The sequence below is a fragment of the Chionomys nivalis genome, chromosome 15 (genome assembly GCF_950005125.1).
Source record: "Chionomys nivalis chromosome 15, mChiNiv1.1, whole genome shotgun sequence".
In the NCBI taxonomy this organism is placed as follows: domain Eukaryota; kingdom Metazoa; phylum Chordata; class Mammalia; order Rodentia; family Cricetidae; genus Chionomys; species Chionomys nivalis.
Genome location: NC_080100.1, coordinates 5,268,958 through 5,281,318, shown reverse-complemented (window position 1 = coordinate 5,281,318; position 12,361 = coordinate 5,268,958). Strand labels below are relative to the sequence as shown.

Below are 12,361 nucleotides of genomic sequence, written 5' to 3'. Positions count from 1 at the left end.
ATCTCCATACCTTGTTTCTGTTTTCAATGCCTAATGTACCTAACAAAACAGGTTTCAGCTATGCTGAACTCGTGCCCCCATGAAGTATGCCCACTGTTTGCCTCATAAAAATAACCTGTGATATGATTGCGCTTTTGCTTTAGGAAAACATTTTTCCAGATACCTTGATGATGACCCCCGCTCCACACAATGTATTATTGAACTTGTTTTTTCTTTTATTTCCTCCTTTCTAAAGGTCAATAATCTGGATAACATGTTTTTATGTTTTTTGTTTTAATAACTCCAATCCTTTCCCCAAAAGGCACCTAAAAAGGCAATGAGGGCTGCTCTCTGAAATACCGACGCTGGGAGAAAACGTCTACTGGCCTCTTCCTGGTGCTCCTGAAAACTAAGCTTGCTTTAGTCAGACATTCGAGCAACTCGTGCTTCTCAGTCCTAACAGATATCCAGCGGACTGTTTCTTCCTCCCACACTCAACTGCGGGTAACCAAACACAAGTCCAGGAAAAGTAAATATCATCCCTCAAGGATTGCAGGGATTCCTTCGCGCAGACTTCTGGGAAATGTAGTCCACGCCACTGTGACATCACCCAAAGACGTCCAGGAAAGCTTTTTCCGGCTTTTGGTCTCCACACGTGCGTCTTCCTCAAAGTTGTGCGGGAGTCCCGCCTGCTCCCCATTCCTGTTGCGTCTCTGACATGGAGGTTGGTCAAGGGTGCAGCGCAGCCCGAGGCAATGTGCGGGGTGCGGGGCTGTCTTGGAGGGAACGGACCTGGGTTGGGTGAGAGGGCGGGAGAAGCTGCCTTGGAGGTGCTGTGCTCAACTGGCTGGGACGCCCGAGGTTGCAGGTCAGGGCTGGGGAGGGGGCGACAGGGACTGTGACCTGAGTGATGGTTTTCTTAGGACGCCGCGTACAGCCTGAGTGCCGCTTGGGCTTCTGGGACAGGAGAGCAGCCTGGTAGCGCGGAGTAGGTTATAGTGCAAGGTCCAGGGTTGCAAGCTAAGGATGGTCAGCTGACTGCCTGCTCCTGAAGGGGAGCTGGGAGCTCACTGAGCAGCTTTGGTGGGGGAAGCCCGCTTCACTTCTGACCCATTCTCACATAGATGCTGTGGGATTTCTCAGTATCTATAGAGCAAATGGTTTCTGACTCCTCTTGTACTCTGTAGCCGGTCTGCTGTAACAGTCTTGAGGTCTTGATTGTGTAAAGACTTAAGAGAGGAAAAACCCGAGGCTCCAGAAGTCACGGGTAGGAAATTCCGAAACACGGACAGATCTTCCACAATCAGCTGCTATAGAAAAGCTTTGTCTAGGGTGAGAGAACACACATTCTGCAGACGTGTGGAGTGAAGGACCCCGCGCAAAGCAGAATGGGGACTAGGAAAACTTTTGTGTCAGGTCAGCAGGTGAGGAGAACTCCCAGACCTGTGTGTATTCCTGGGATTTTAGTAACCAGACCTGTGACAGAAAAGAAACGTCAGTCTCCTCTGAGGCACATCCCTGTCACCTCTGCGTTTGTGAGGGGGAGGCAGGGCCCTCTGGTCCTCCCCTGCTTCATAGCAAATTCAAGACCAGCCTAGGCTACCTGAGTCTGTGTCAGAAAATATTTAAACATACTTCATGTATGGGATAAATAGTTTCTATCGTTAATTTCCTGTTTATTACAGTGAGCACCTTGACACATCCGTGCAATCAGCGCTTTGCTGACTTAAGAACTATTTCTGCTTAACTTCTGCTGACCCAGTCCAGGTGTAATTTCAACTTTTCTCACTAACATGTTTTGGTGATTAGACAATTGTTTGCATTTACTGTGTAAAGAAGAATTCTCTTTGCTTTGCTTGAATATTCCTATACGCAATGAATGTTCATTCTTTTTGCATATTAATCTGTGTTAGCTGCTCTCATGACCTGATGCAGCTTTCTTCTGGTTTTCTCTGGTTTCTTCCAGTTTGCTCTTTCCATTATTTCTTCATTTCCTTTCTGCAGTTCTTGACTGATGCAGCTGCTGTGATTTCATTCCTGGGTCTTTGCAGCTGCAGTTGGGATGCCTTCCCTGTCCTTACAGCAGAGGTTCCTCTGTGAGCAGATGCTTCTTACAGTGAGCCAGAACAAATCCACTTCCTGCACCGTCCTCCACATGGGTTACTGGGTAGCCAACCAGTAAAGCAAACTGCTAATGGGGGGTCCTGCTCTTCCACAGGTCCAGTCCAGTTCCCCTTGCTGACAGCCCTGTGTCTTTCCTCCCAGGCTTCATTCACTGTGCTCTGTGTCAGTGTGAGGGAAGGAGTTACCTGTGTTTACAGCTCATGCATGACCCATGCTGTGTTAGACTTGTCATCTTTGGGAAACCCTGGAGCGGAGGTGCTGGGTGATGACATTCAGTTCTTGCCGACTGATCTGAATGATTATGTCAGAGGCCATGGAGAGACCTTGCAAATGATCTGAACAGGGGTCAAACGCATGCATGGAATAAACCTGAGCAGCACACCTTTTCATTACGTTGTCAGTTCGGGTTTTAAAATTGTCTGCCACGGTGTCCTCCATAGTTGCTTTACATGTAGTAACATATCAGTTGAGTTCAAAGTTATGTCTGTTTGCCCTGACTATTCTCTTAAAAACTGCACTCCGTTGTTCTCTTCTTTGCAGAATCTATTTTAAACACGAGTCAGACCTGTTACTATATGTGAGACACTCCTGTTGCTGTTGCTTTCTGAGGACTCAGAAACAATATGCAGGCTGTTAAAATTCACAACGACATTTGCACAGCGAATGTACAGAGCATGTGACATTTATTTTTAAACTAAATTCTCATTCTATCATCCATGTTTTCCATAAAGGACATTACATTTAGTCTCCTGTGCTTTTTTCATGGTTCCAATTCCATTCTCTGAGCCATAGTATTCCAAAAAATGGTAGCTTAAAGTGAAAAATTAATAATGTTCCTTTCCACGTTTGTTGGATAAAGAACTGGGACAGAGATCTAGGAGCTGCTACTGGATGACGTGCGCTGCATTTTAGCCCCAGGTGCTTTAATCGGTCCACAGGCTGCTGCTAATGGAGGGTCACTATTGTTAAGAACCTGACCACGTAGCAGGTCCTCTCTTTGCATCTGACTTGGACTTCCCACCAGTGCCCTGCAGATGTTTGATTTTGTCTGGCTCTCTGAAAAGACATCTCTTAGGGACAACGAGAGGAGATACCAGAGTTCTCAGAACATTAACTGCCCATTCTGTTGTTCTGGGGACAGCCTCTATTCAAGTTCAAGTGGAGGGCAGATTTCAACCTCCCAACGGTAGTAAGAATGTGTAGCAATTTTTAATGAATGACAGATTGTTCATCTCCGACCAGACATCATTTGCATTTCTTCTCCAAAAAAAATAAATTTTGCCAGTTTCATAGTCCTCTGAAATGTTTCCTATTAACAGTATCGGGAACAAACCCTCCTAATGCTGTCCTGCTTACAGGCGCAGTGCTCACCACCCACAGCGTCTCACGAAAGGCTAGTCCCAGGACAGCAGACACTTCCCCGTGTGGGACGGTGTCCCCTTCTGCTGGGCTCTATCAGGGAGTGGTCTTCTAGTGAGTTCTCTGTTGGGGACCTGCTCTAGTTCTCTCAGAGAACAGCCTTTTCGTCTTCCCAGATGTTTGCCGTTTCCCTCGTGACCAAGTTGCCCTGCTGTAGGCAATCTCATTGTTAAAAAAAAAAAAAAAAGGAGTAGAAACTCTGTTTGGTTTTTATTTTCTCCCTTGTAGATTTTGGAACGTGCTCCATGAGGTACAAAGACACTTTCACCACGTGTCAGTTGCTTTTCCCTGAGAAATAAGTGTTCTGCTCCCCAAATGTCTCCAGTCTGCTTAGATTTGAAGATGTTCTGGCAACGTCCTCATTGTTGCTTAACCCTGCCCTTTGTTAACAGACATTGTTAGTGTGATCATTCCTTACAGAGCAGACCTTTCCCCTGCACCGAAAGTCTTGAGCATGGCTCCTCCCTCCTCCTAGTGCTGAAAACACCGCGCACTTTAAGACACAATCCTCAGCCTGACCTGAGAGCCTCCGGCCTACGGACGAGTGTTCATAGTACTAGAAGGTGCTTTGCTAGCCTCAAAGTAAGAGACAGGATACCCCAACAGTAGGAATGCCTGAACACTGACAACATTAATATCCGTGATATCCCGTAGATGCGGTACTACCCCTAAAGATGTATATAAAACCACCCAGCAGTGATGGCTAATGCCTTTAGTCCCAGCACTCGAGAGGCAGAGGTAGGCAGATTTCTGAGTTCAAGGCCAGTCTAGTCTGCAGAGTGAATTCTAGGACAGCCAGGGCTACACAGAAAAACCCTGTTTGGAAAAACAAAGCAAAACAACAACAACAACAAAAAAAACCAACCAACCTAACAAAGTGTATGTATCCTGGGTTCACATTGCTGTGACAAAACATCGTGACCAAAAAGCAAGGTGTGTGTGTGTGTGGGGAGCAGGGAGCATTAGCTTACACTTCAGTGTGTGGGGGGGGCAGGGAGTATTAGCTTACACTTCAGTGTGTGTGTGGGGGGGCAGGGAGCATTAGCTTACACTTCAGTGTGTGGGGGGGGCAGGGAGTATTAGCTTACACTTCAGTGTGTGTGTGGGGGGGCAGGGAGCATTAGCTTACACTTCAGTGTGTGGGGGGGGCAGGGAGTATTAGCTTACACTTCAGTGTGTGTGGGGGGGGGCAGGGAGCATTAGCTTACACTTCAGTGTGTGTGGGGGGAGCAGGGAGTATTAGCTTACACTTCAGTGTGTGTGTGGGGGGGCAGGGAGTATTAGCTTACACTTCAGTGTGTGTGTGTGGGGGGAGCAGGGAGTATTAGCTTACACTTCAGTGTGTGTGGGGGCAGGGAGTATTAGCTTACACTTCAGTGTGTGTGTGGGGGGGGAGCAGGGAGTATTAGCTTACACTTCAGTGTGTGGGGGGAGCAGGGAGTATTAGCTTACACTTCAGTGTGTGTGTGGGGGGAGCAGGGAGTATTAGCTTACACTTCAGTGTTACTGTTCATCACTGAAGGAAGTCAGGACAGGGTCCTGGGGGGCAGGAGATGATGCAGAGGCCATGGAGGGGAACGAACTACTTACTGACTTGCTTCCCCTGGCTTGCTCTGCCTCTTTCTTACAGAACCCAGGACCAGAAGCCCAGAGATGGCACCACCAACCGAGGGCTGGGCCCTCCCCCATTGACCTCTAATTGAGAAATGCCTTACAGCTGGATCTCATGGAGGAATGTCCTCAGCTGAGGCTCCTTCCTCTGATGGCTCTGGCTTATGTCAAGTTGACACACCAAACTGGCCAATACAATATGTGCCAAAAAATTGCTGAGAGAGGGGGAATTGGTCTTCCCCAAGGATGAACCCACTCTCTATTCATTCAATGTGTAGAATACAAGCATATCACACTATTCCACATTATTCTGCTTTCTTTTTTTTTTTTTTTTTCTTTTGAGACAGGGTTTCTCTGTGGTTTTGGAGCCTGTCCTGGAACTAGCTCTGTAGACCAGGCTGGTCTCGAACTCACAGAGATCCGCCTGCCTCTGCCTCCCGAGTGCTGGGATTAAAGGCGTGCGCCACCACCGCCCGGCCTATTCTGCTTTCTTATAGCATATAGAGTCACCTGCCCATGGCGGGCATCACCCATGATGGGCTGTGCTGTCTAATGTCAATCACTAATTAAGACAAATGCCATAGGCTTCCCTATAGGGCAGTCTTAGGGAGGTATCCTCTGAATTATGCTTCTCTCTTCTCAAATGACCCTAGCTAGTGTCAAGCTGACAGGAAAACTATCCAGCCCAATGCATCTTGGTATTTATATTATTATTTGTGGTTTTAATTAATTATCATTCATTGGTTTTTGTTGCAGGAAATGCTGTCCTTCTGGGATGTGGCCGTCGAGTTCTCTCCAGAAGAGAGGGAATGTCTGGAGCCTGCTCAGTGGAATCTGTACAGGGATGTGGTGCTGGAGAATTACAGCCACCTTGAATTCCTGGGTGAGCATCTCCTCTATAGTGACTTCTTATTTCACCATCAACATGTAGCTTCCTCACTTTGTGTGGTTTCTCATGGGAGCACTTCAACAGTTTCATATCCTTCGTTTTCAGAAAGATTAGAGTGGTTGATCCATAGCTCAAAGCTTTCCAGTGTGTTTCTCTCTGTGTGTTTGAACTGTCAGTGTTAAACGTGTATTCCATTCAATAGTATGTCTACTGGGACTGCTAGAAATTCAATGCCATGAGGGACAGAGCATACTTGTTGATTAAAATATTTCACAACCCAGTTTTAGTTGGGGTGTTCTGTGCTGCATGGGTCGGTTAAAATAAGAGGTCACTCCAAGATGAAAGTTTAAGGCCCTGTCTGGCAGCAGGAAGGTCCAGCCTGTGATGAACTGAACACTGAACAGCCGGCATACAAAGACATATTTACTTATTCTTACACAGTGTTATTTTTTGGCTGAAGTACTTCCTCACATCAAGGTTCCTAACCTAATGTATTTGTCTCTCTAAAGGAAAGCATCACATGCCCTATGTCTTTAGTTCGTTACTCTATGTCATTTGTAATATGGACTAATCTAAGAGCCTCAGGTGTGCCAGAGGCATCTTGTGACCACAGTCATGCGCAGGCTGCAGCGCCCCTTCAGGAAACAAGTGTACAAATCACAGAAACAATCGCTGTATTCCACAAAGATCCCTTACTGTTCTCCACATTGATTCTCCATGATCAAAGTACGTCTAGAAAGCAAATATTCATTCTAAAGTTTACCCTACATGCAGTGAAAAGTATTCATCCTAATTTCTACCCCAGATATAGTGACTCTGCAAAATTCCTACAAATTTTAATGTTTTCCCCTTTCAATGAGACTCAGAATCTGGACATTGTACATTCCTTCATGTGCTGTAGTGGTCCTGGGAGGAAACGTGTATGGAACTGATTGTCTGTAGTCATTTATTTCATATCTCTTTCCTTATAGAATGTACTGGAAGGGACTTGTCAGTTCCCAGTACAAGGACACTCCAACGATCTTGTTCCCTTTCCTACACACAGGTCTTGTCCTCTCTAAGCCACACCTGGTGACATTTCTGGAGCAAACACAAGGACCTGGGGATGGGAAGAGACAAGCAGCAGCCACCGTGCACCCAGGTATGTAGGAATGAGGGGTTCAGGGGCAAAAAAGCAAGTTTTCCCATGTGCGTTGAAAGAAGGTGGTGTGGTGGAGATAATCTCTCCGTCACGTCTTTGTTTTCAAAGGAAGATGTCTCAGACATTCGTGATGGTTTAGTTCTCCTAAGCTTTGTAATTCCCCCATCATGGCCTGTGTATGTTTTTCTGCAAATCTCCAAGGTTTTTTATTTTTTAAATCTACATTGTAATGAAGACTCAGGGAAATGCTGTTCTATGCAGAAGACTCATGTATTTGATGGGCTTGTGAGCAGACTCATGCCAGAAAGATGTCTACACCAAAGTGAGCATGATTGGGTTTTTAAAGTCAAACCCCACAATTCCATCACACAGAGGCAGGCAGTGACAGAGGCTGAACAGTATCAGTTCTGTTGATTAGAACACTTCGGGGGTGCGGAGCAATTTGATAAAACTCAGACAAGCAGGAGTCAATTTGGACAGTCCTTTCCCTGCTTAACTCTGACAACATGTACGGAGAACTGTATAATTGAAGGCTGTATAAATTTGTCTCTCCCTCTAATACTGTCTCTGTACATGAATTACATTTGTACTGACCATGACTATAAACACAATTTTGGGAAGACTAAGTATATTTAATCTCTCAATAAATAACTCTTAGTTCTCAATTGTCTTCGTTCTAACATCTTACTGTAAATTAGCGACTCTTATCAGATTAGGATATGCTAAATGGAAATAACTTATCTCTGTTAAAAATTTCAGCCCTAGAATTTCCAGTTGCTGAACTGAACCTGTCTTATGCTGAAATAAACTTTAAATATAAATACAGTCCGTGGAGGCTCTTGGAACTTCACTCTCCCCAGCTCTTTATATTGTCGCTGCATAAAAGCTAAATCAGTGCCCCTGACCTACGTTCAGTAGCTTGATAAATCAGAAGGAATACAGTCGAGGAGACGAGGAAGCCTGGCCTTTTGAAGGGAAACCTGTAAGAATAAAAAGATGGACAATTAGTTGTTCTTGTCGTGGCTCAGTTTCTCCAAGTGGGTGCAGTTTAACAAAGTTAGCAAAGACGTAAGTGACTGGATAGTATTCTTTAATTCAGTGTTTTTCTTCAATATGAATAAAACTTTATAACCTTAGGGATGATAATAAATTTCGATCACTAAGTATATTTAAGTCTCCTCTCCATAACTGTCTTACATAGACAGGCCTAAAGTGACTTCCTTCAAGCTTTAAACGTTTTGTCTTTTATTTATATAATTAAATCTAAGTACTTTAACCCATTTATCAGAGATAAACCTCAGCTATATCTTCGGTCTCTTTTTGAATGATTTCACCGATCCACGCAGAGGAACTTGGCGTGCCAGCAAGAGGTTTAGAGACGTCAGTAGACTTGGAAGAGAACAACATTTGTAGAACCAAGATAGGAAGCGTAGACTATCTGTAAGTGAGTGCAGAATCCAAGAGACACATCACTCCCTTGGGCCCAGGCATCTGATTCTTTACATATACTCCCTCGATTAGGCAATGTCAAATGAGATATCATAAGTTTAACAGGTAAATTTACCCTCTGATTTAAGAAAATATCCCAAAGGGGAGGTTGTTAGTATCTATTTGTATGTTGTCTGTTAGTCAGTACATAGAGCAGCTTTATGGATAGCAGTACATAGAACAGTATACATCACATCACTGCAGGGGTCCGTCCAGCTACCCAGCTTTAGTTTTTCTGGCTTGTACACCCTAACATCTCTAGGAAACCTTGAAACCCCATGCAACTGAGTACCAGTTCCATGCAGCCGGGAGGGGAGGGCTCAATGTTGTCCATCTCCTCCATTTTTGAAGGGACATTAACATTTAACAAGTCCAACTGTGGTTGCCATCAGCAGGCACAGCTAGAGTTATGAGGATGGTGTTCAGCTTAGAGGATACTGTGCAACATCCGTTAAATTAAAGAAGGTTGAATCCGAACTGCATAGCGAGGGTCATGTGACGCATTAATATTACCTGTGTGCATACTGTTAAAGCATTATGCCGTGGAAGTTTCCAGGTCAGCCTTATAGTAAACATAACACAGTCGACTTGATGATTTAGATAGTATGTAGACTGATTTAGTTGATGTTAACAGCATCTAACAGAATTCAGCTGACTATGATTTTGGAGTTATTATTGATTGCTTTTAGACAGAGTGTCTCTTTTATCCTTTTTTTAAAATATTTATTTATTTATTATGCATACAATATTCTGTCTGTGTGTATGTCTGCAGGCCAGAAGAGGGCACCAGACTTCATTACAGATGGTTGTGAGCCACCATGTGGTTGCCGGGAATTGAACTCAGGACCTTTGGAAGAGCAGGCAATGCTCTTAACCACTGAGCCATCTCTCCAGCCCTCTTTTATCCTTTTTAATAACGAGCCGCCCATTGGTTGTTTCTACTCTACACTTCTTTCTCCCGTGAGGTAATGAGTAGTAGCCTCCCTCGGAAGAAGTTCACCTCTTAGCTGCTCTTTTCCCAAGCTCATGTTGTCTTTCCCGAGCGGTCCTGCTGTTCTCCTTCTGCCTGTCACAGTCAGGGAGCCAGCCTGACCAAGAATAAGGGCATTGGGAAAAAAATTGAAGAGAATTGTGCTTGGGTTTGAAGTGGTTGGGGAATATCTTTTTACCAGAGCCAGCTTTTCAGTGAGCTAAAACAGTATTTAACAATTTATAAAACTATTATCTGTATTTAAATGGCATTTGTTTCTCAATAAGACTGAACATAGTAATTTAGATATCCATAACTGTACTGTGTGTCTCTAGATGTAAGCAGACAACATGAATAGTTTTATATGTGTTTTGCCTTTTATAAAGATTTCAGTATTTAGGATAATATACTCATTCTCGTTAGATAGGGATGTGCTGATTCTAATCATTAAATACATAAGTACCTGCAGCCTAGAGACATTTAAACAGAAAACCATAAACTAGACATTGAAGCAACTCAGAAAGTTCTGGAAGCAAAAGTAAGAGTATCTAGGCTTGGTGGATCCGAGACAAAGGCTGAGCTCGGCCACAGGGCTAAGGAGTTCCAAGAGCAGAAAGAATGTGTATCTTAGAGGAAGCAGGCTTGCAGATCCAGTAGAAAGGAACCAACTTGGATTGTATCTCCTGTTTCCGGCACAAGCAGAATGGGACTCCAATACATAGAAAGCCTGACTGCACCATCTTTTCCACACACCGAGCTAGAGTCCAAGACCTACGTGTGGTGACTACCATGGTGACCTGTGTTCCGCAATAGAGGACGTACTGCCCCTATGTGGACCGTATCGCACATCACTATATCAGAGAGATCTTATAGCTCGGTCCTCACCAGGCAGAGTATTCCTTTAAGGGAATGTGATTGGGAGTTGACGAGGCTTGGGTTCTTGACAAGACCTTAATGTTTTCTGTTGTGAAACAGTGGATCTTCCACAGCTGCTGGAGAGGCTGCCTGAGAATATTTTCTCAGCAGGATTTTTTAGTTGATGGAGCATTTGGGTAACATTCAGGAAAAATTGAGTCCCTTTGGGAATTCAGTAACAGACTCTGTACTATTTTCTAAACATCAGAAAAAATGCAAACCTTTCTAAATGTCTAGGTGTGAAACCATTGTAAAAAACTACGTTCACATATTTCTTTCAAGTCACTTACACTCATGTTGAGGAAAGTGACTCCCATCAGAGTTCTTAGTCTTTGATGAAGATATTTTCTAAATTGTTTTTTATCATACACTCAGTAATAAGGATTTAGAATGTATGCCCTTTGTAGAAATATATTTGAAGATTAAAGCTGTCTGTATCTAGGAGAATCTAAGCTTTCAAACTTGTGGATTCAAAATTTTTCTTTACTTTGCAGTTTGATTTTTTTTGTATTATTTTGGAGGTATGTATAGCCTAATATCATTTGTTATACATTCCCTATATATTTTGGTGGATGGATAAAACACATTGATAAAGCACAGGGTGAAGGGCAGTGTAGGATTATAAAGTATCCATGAGCTCTGCTTTGTGAATTTCTACTTCATGGGTAAACACGAGTCTCCTGTTTTCATACATTGTTCATTGTCTCTCTCACTTAGGGCCTAATATCCATTCATTCTTGTAAATGAATAAATCTTACAAATACATAAATTTATTGCCTGGGCATGGTGGTCTACTCCACTGGTCCCAAAACTTGCAGCTAGAGGAAGGTGGATCTCTGAGTTTGAGCCAGCCTGGTTTAGAAAATCAGTTCCAGGATAACAAAATCTACACAGAGAAACTTTATGTTGAAAAAGCAAATTTAAACAAAAGAGGAAATAACTCATTATTTTCATCTATTAGTTGACAAATATATTGTCTCAGCAAAACTACTCTAATTCACAGGTGAGCCTGAAGCTTTTTTTCTTTTTATCATGACTTGATATGTTTCAGATATATATTTTCCTGTCCTCCAAATAAAACATAATATCTTGTCCTGAATTTTTGAGCTATATTATTTAATCTTGTTGTGGACTGTGGTGCCTATACCACCTGGAACCAGAGTTGGCAAGGGCCTGGGGATTAAAGAACACCAGCAACATGGGTCACTCTTGAAGCAAGAATGCCAATTTTATTATGTTCCAAGGCAGCTTATATAGTGCTCTCCTTGACTAGTAGCCACACCCTAGCTCTCAGGATTTTCCACTGCAAGCCCACCGGAAACCACATCCTTGTTATCAGGAACTCACCAGGGTTCTGTGCTCAGAGCAGCTATAAACATAGAAAAAGAAGATGTTTACCTCCAGCAGGCAAAAAGGTCATAGAAAGTTCAGGGTCTGTGGGTCTGCAGCTCCCAACAGTAGACCTTTTGTACAGCATATCCTTTGTGCCTTTCGAAATAAAACTCTATGTGAATGATAAAAATTTTGTATTTTGATGATGACTCAGAATCACACAATCACAATTAACTTTGTTTAAGGCTTGACTACATTATAATTTCATAAACAGACAATATCTCTATTGTTTAATAGGCTTATTTCTGCTGGTAAAATGCTCTTACAACTTAGTTAGCTATTATGCCTGTGCTCTATTTTGTTGTGCCTATTATTTTACTATGAGTATAAATTATTTCTAGCTACAATATTTTATCCTTCATCCTCAGTGCCTATTGGTTTGAAATATACTGTAGTTTGTCACTGATGTTTCAATATGTATGAATAAATCTCT

The 12,361-nt window shown here is 43.3% G+C and overlaps 1 protein-coding gene across 4 annotated transcripts in view; it reads left to right on the top strand.

Moving 5' to 3' along the window:
- Positions 1 to 586: 586 nt before the first annotated feature.
- LOC130887569 (zinc finger protein 58-like) overlaps positions 587 to 12,361 on the top strand; it is a 40,681-nt gene continuing 28,906 nt past the window's right edge. For 2 of the 4 annotated variants that reach the window (XM_057790073.1, XM_057790075.1), the window contains exons 1-2: positions 5,894 to 6,016; positions 7,068 to 7,163. In XM_057790073.1, the coding sequence (XP_057646056.1) occupies positions 7,128 to 7,163 (36 nt within the window). In that variant the 5' untranslated portion in view covers positions 5,894 to 6,016; positions 7,068 to 7,127. Of the gene's footprint in view, positions 704 to 5,889; positions 6,017 to 7,067; positions 7,164 to 9,423; positions 9,617 to 12,361 lie in introns of those variants that run through there. The other 2 variants (XM_057790071.1, XM_057790076.1) reach the window with 2 other exon arrangements.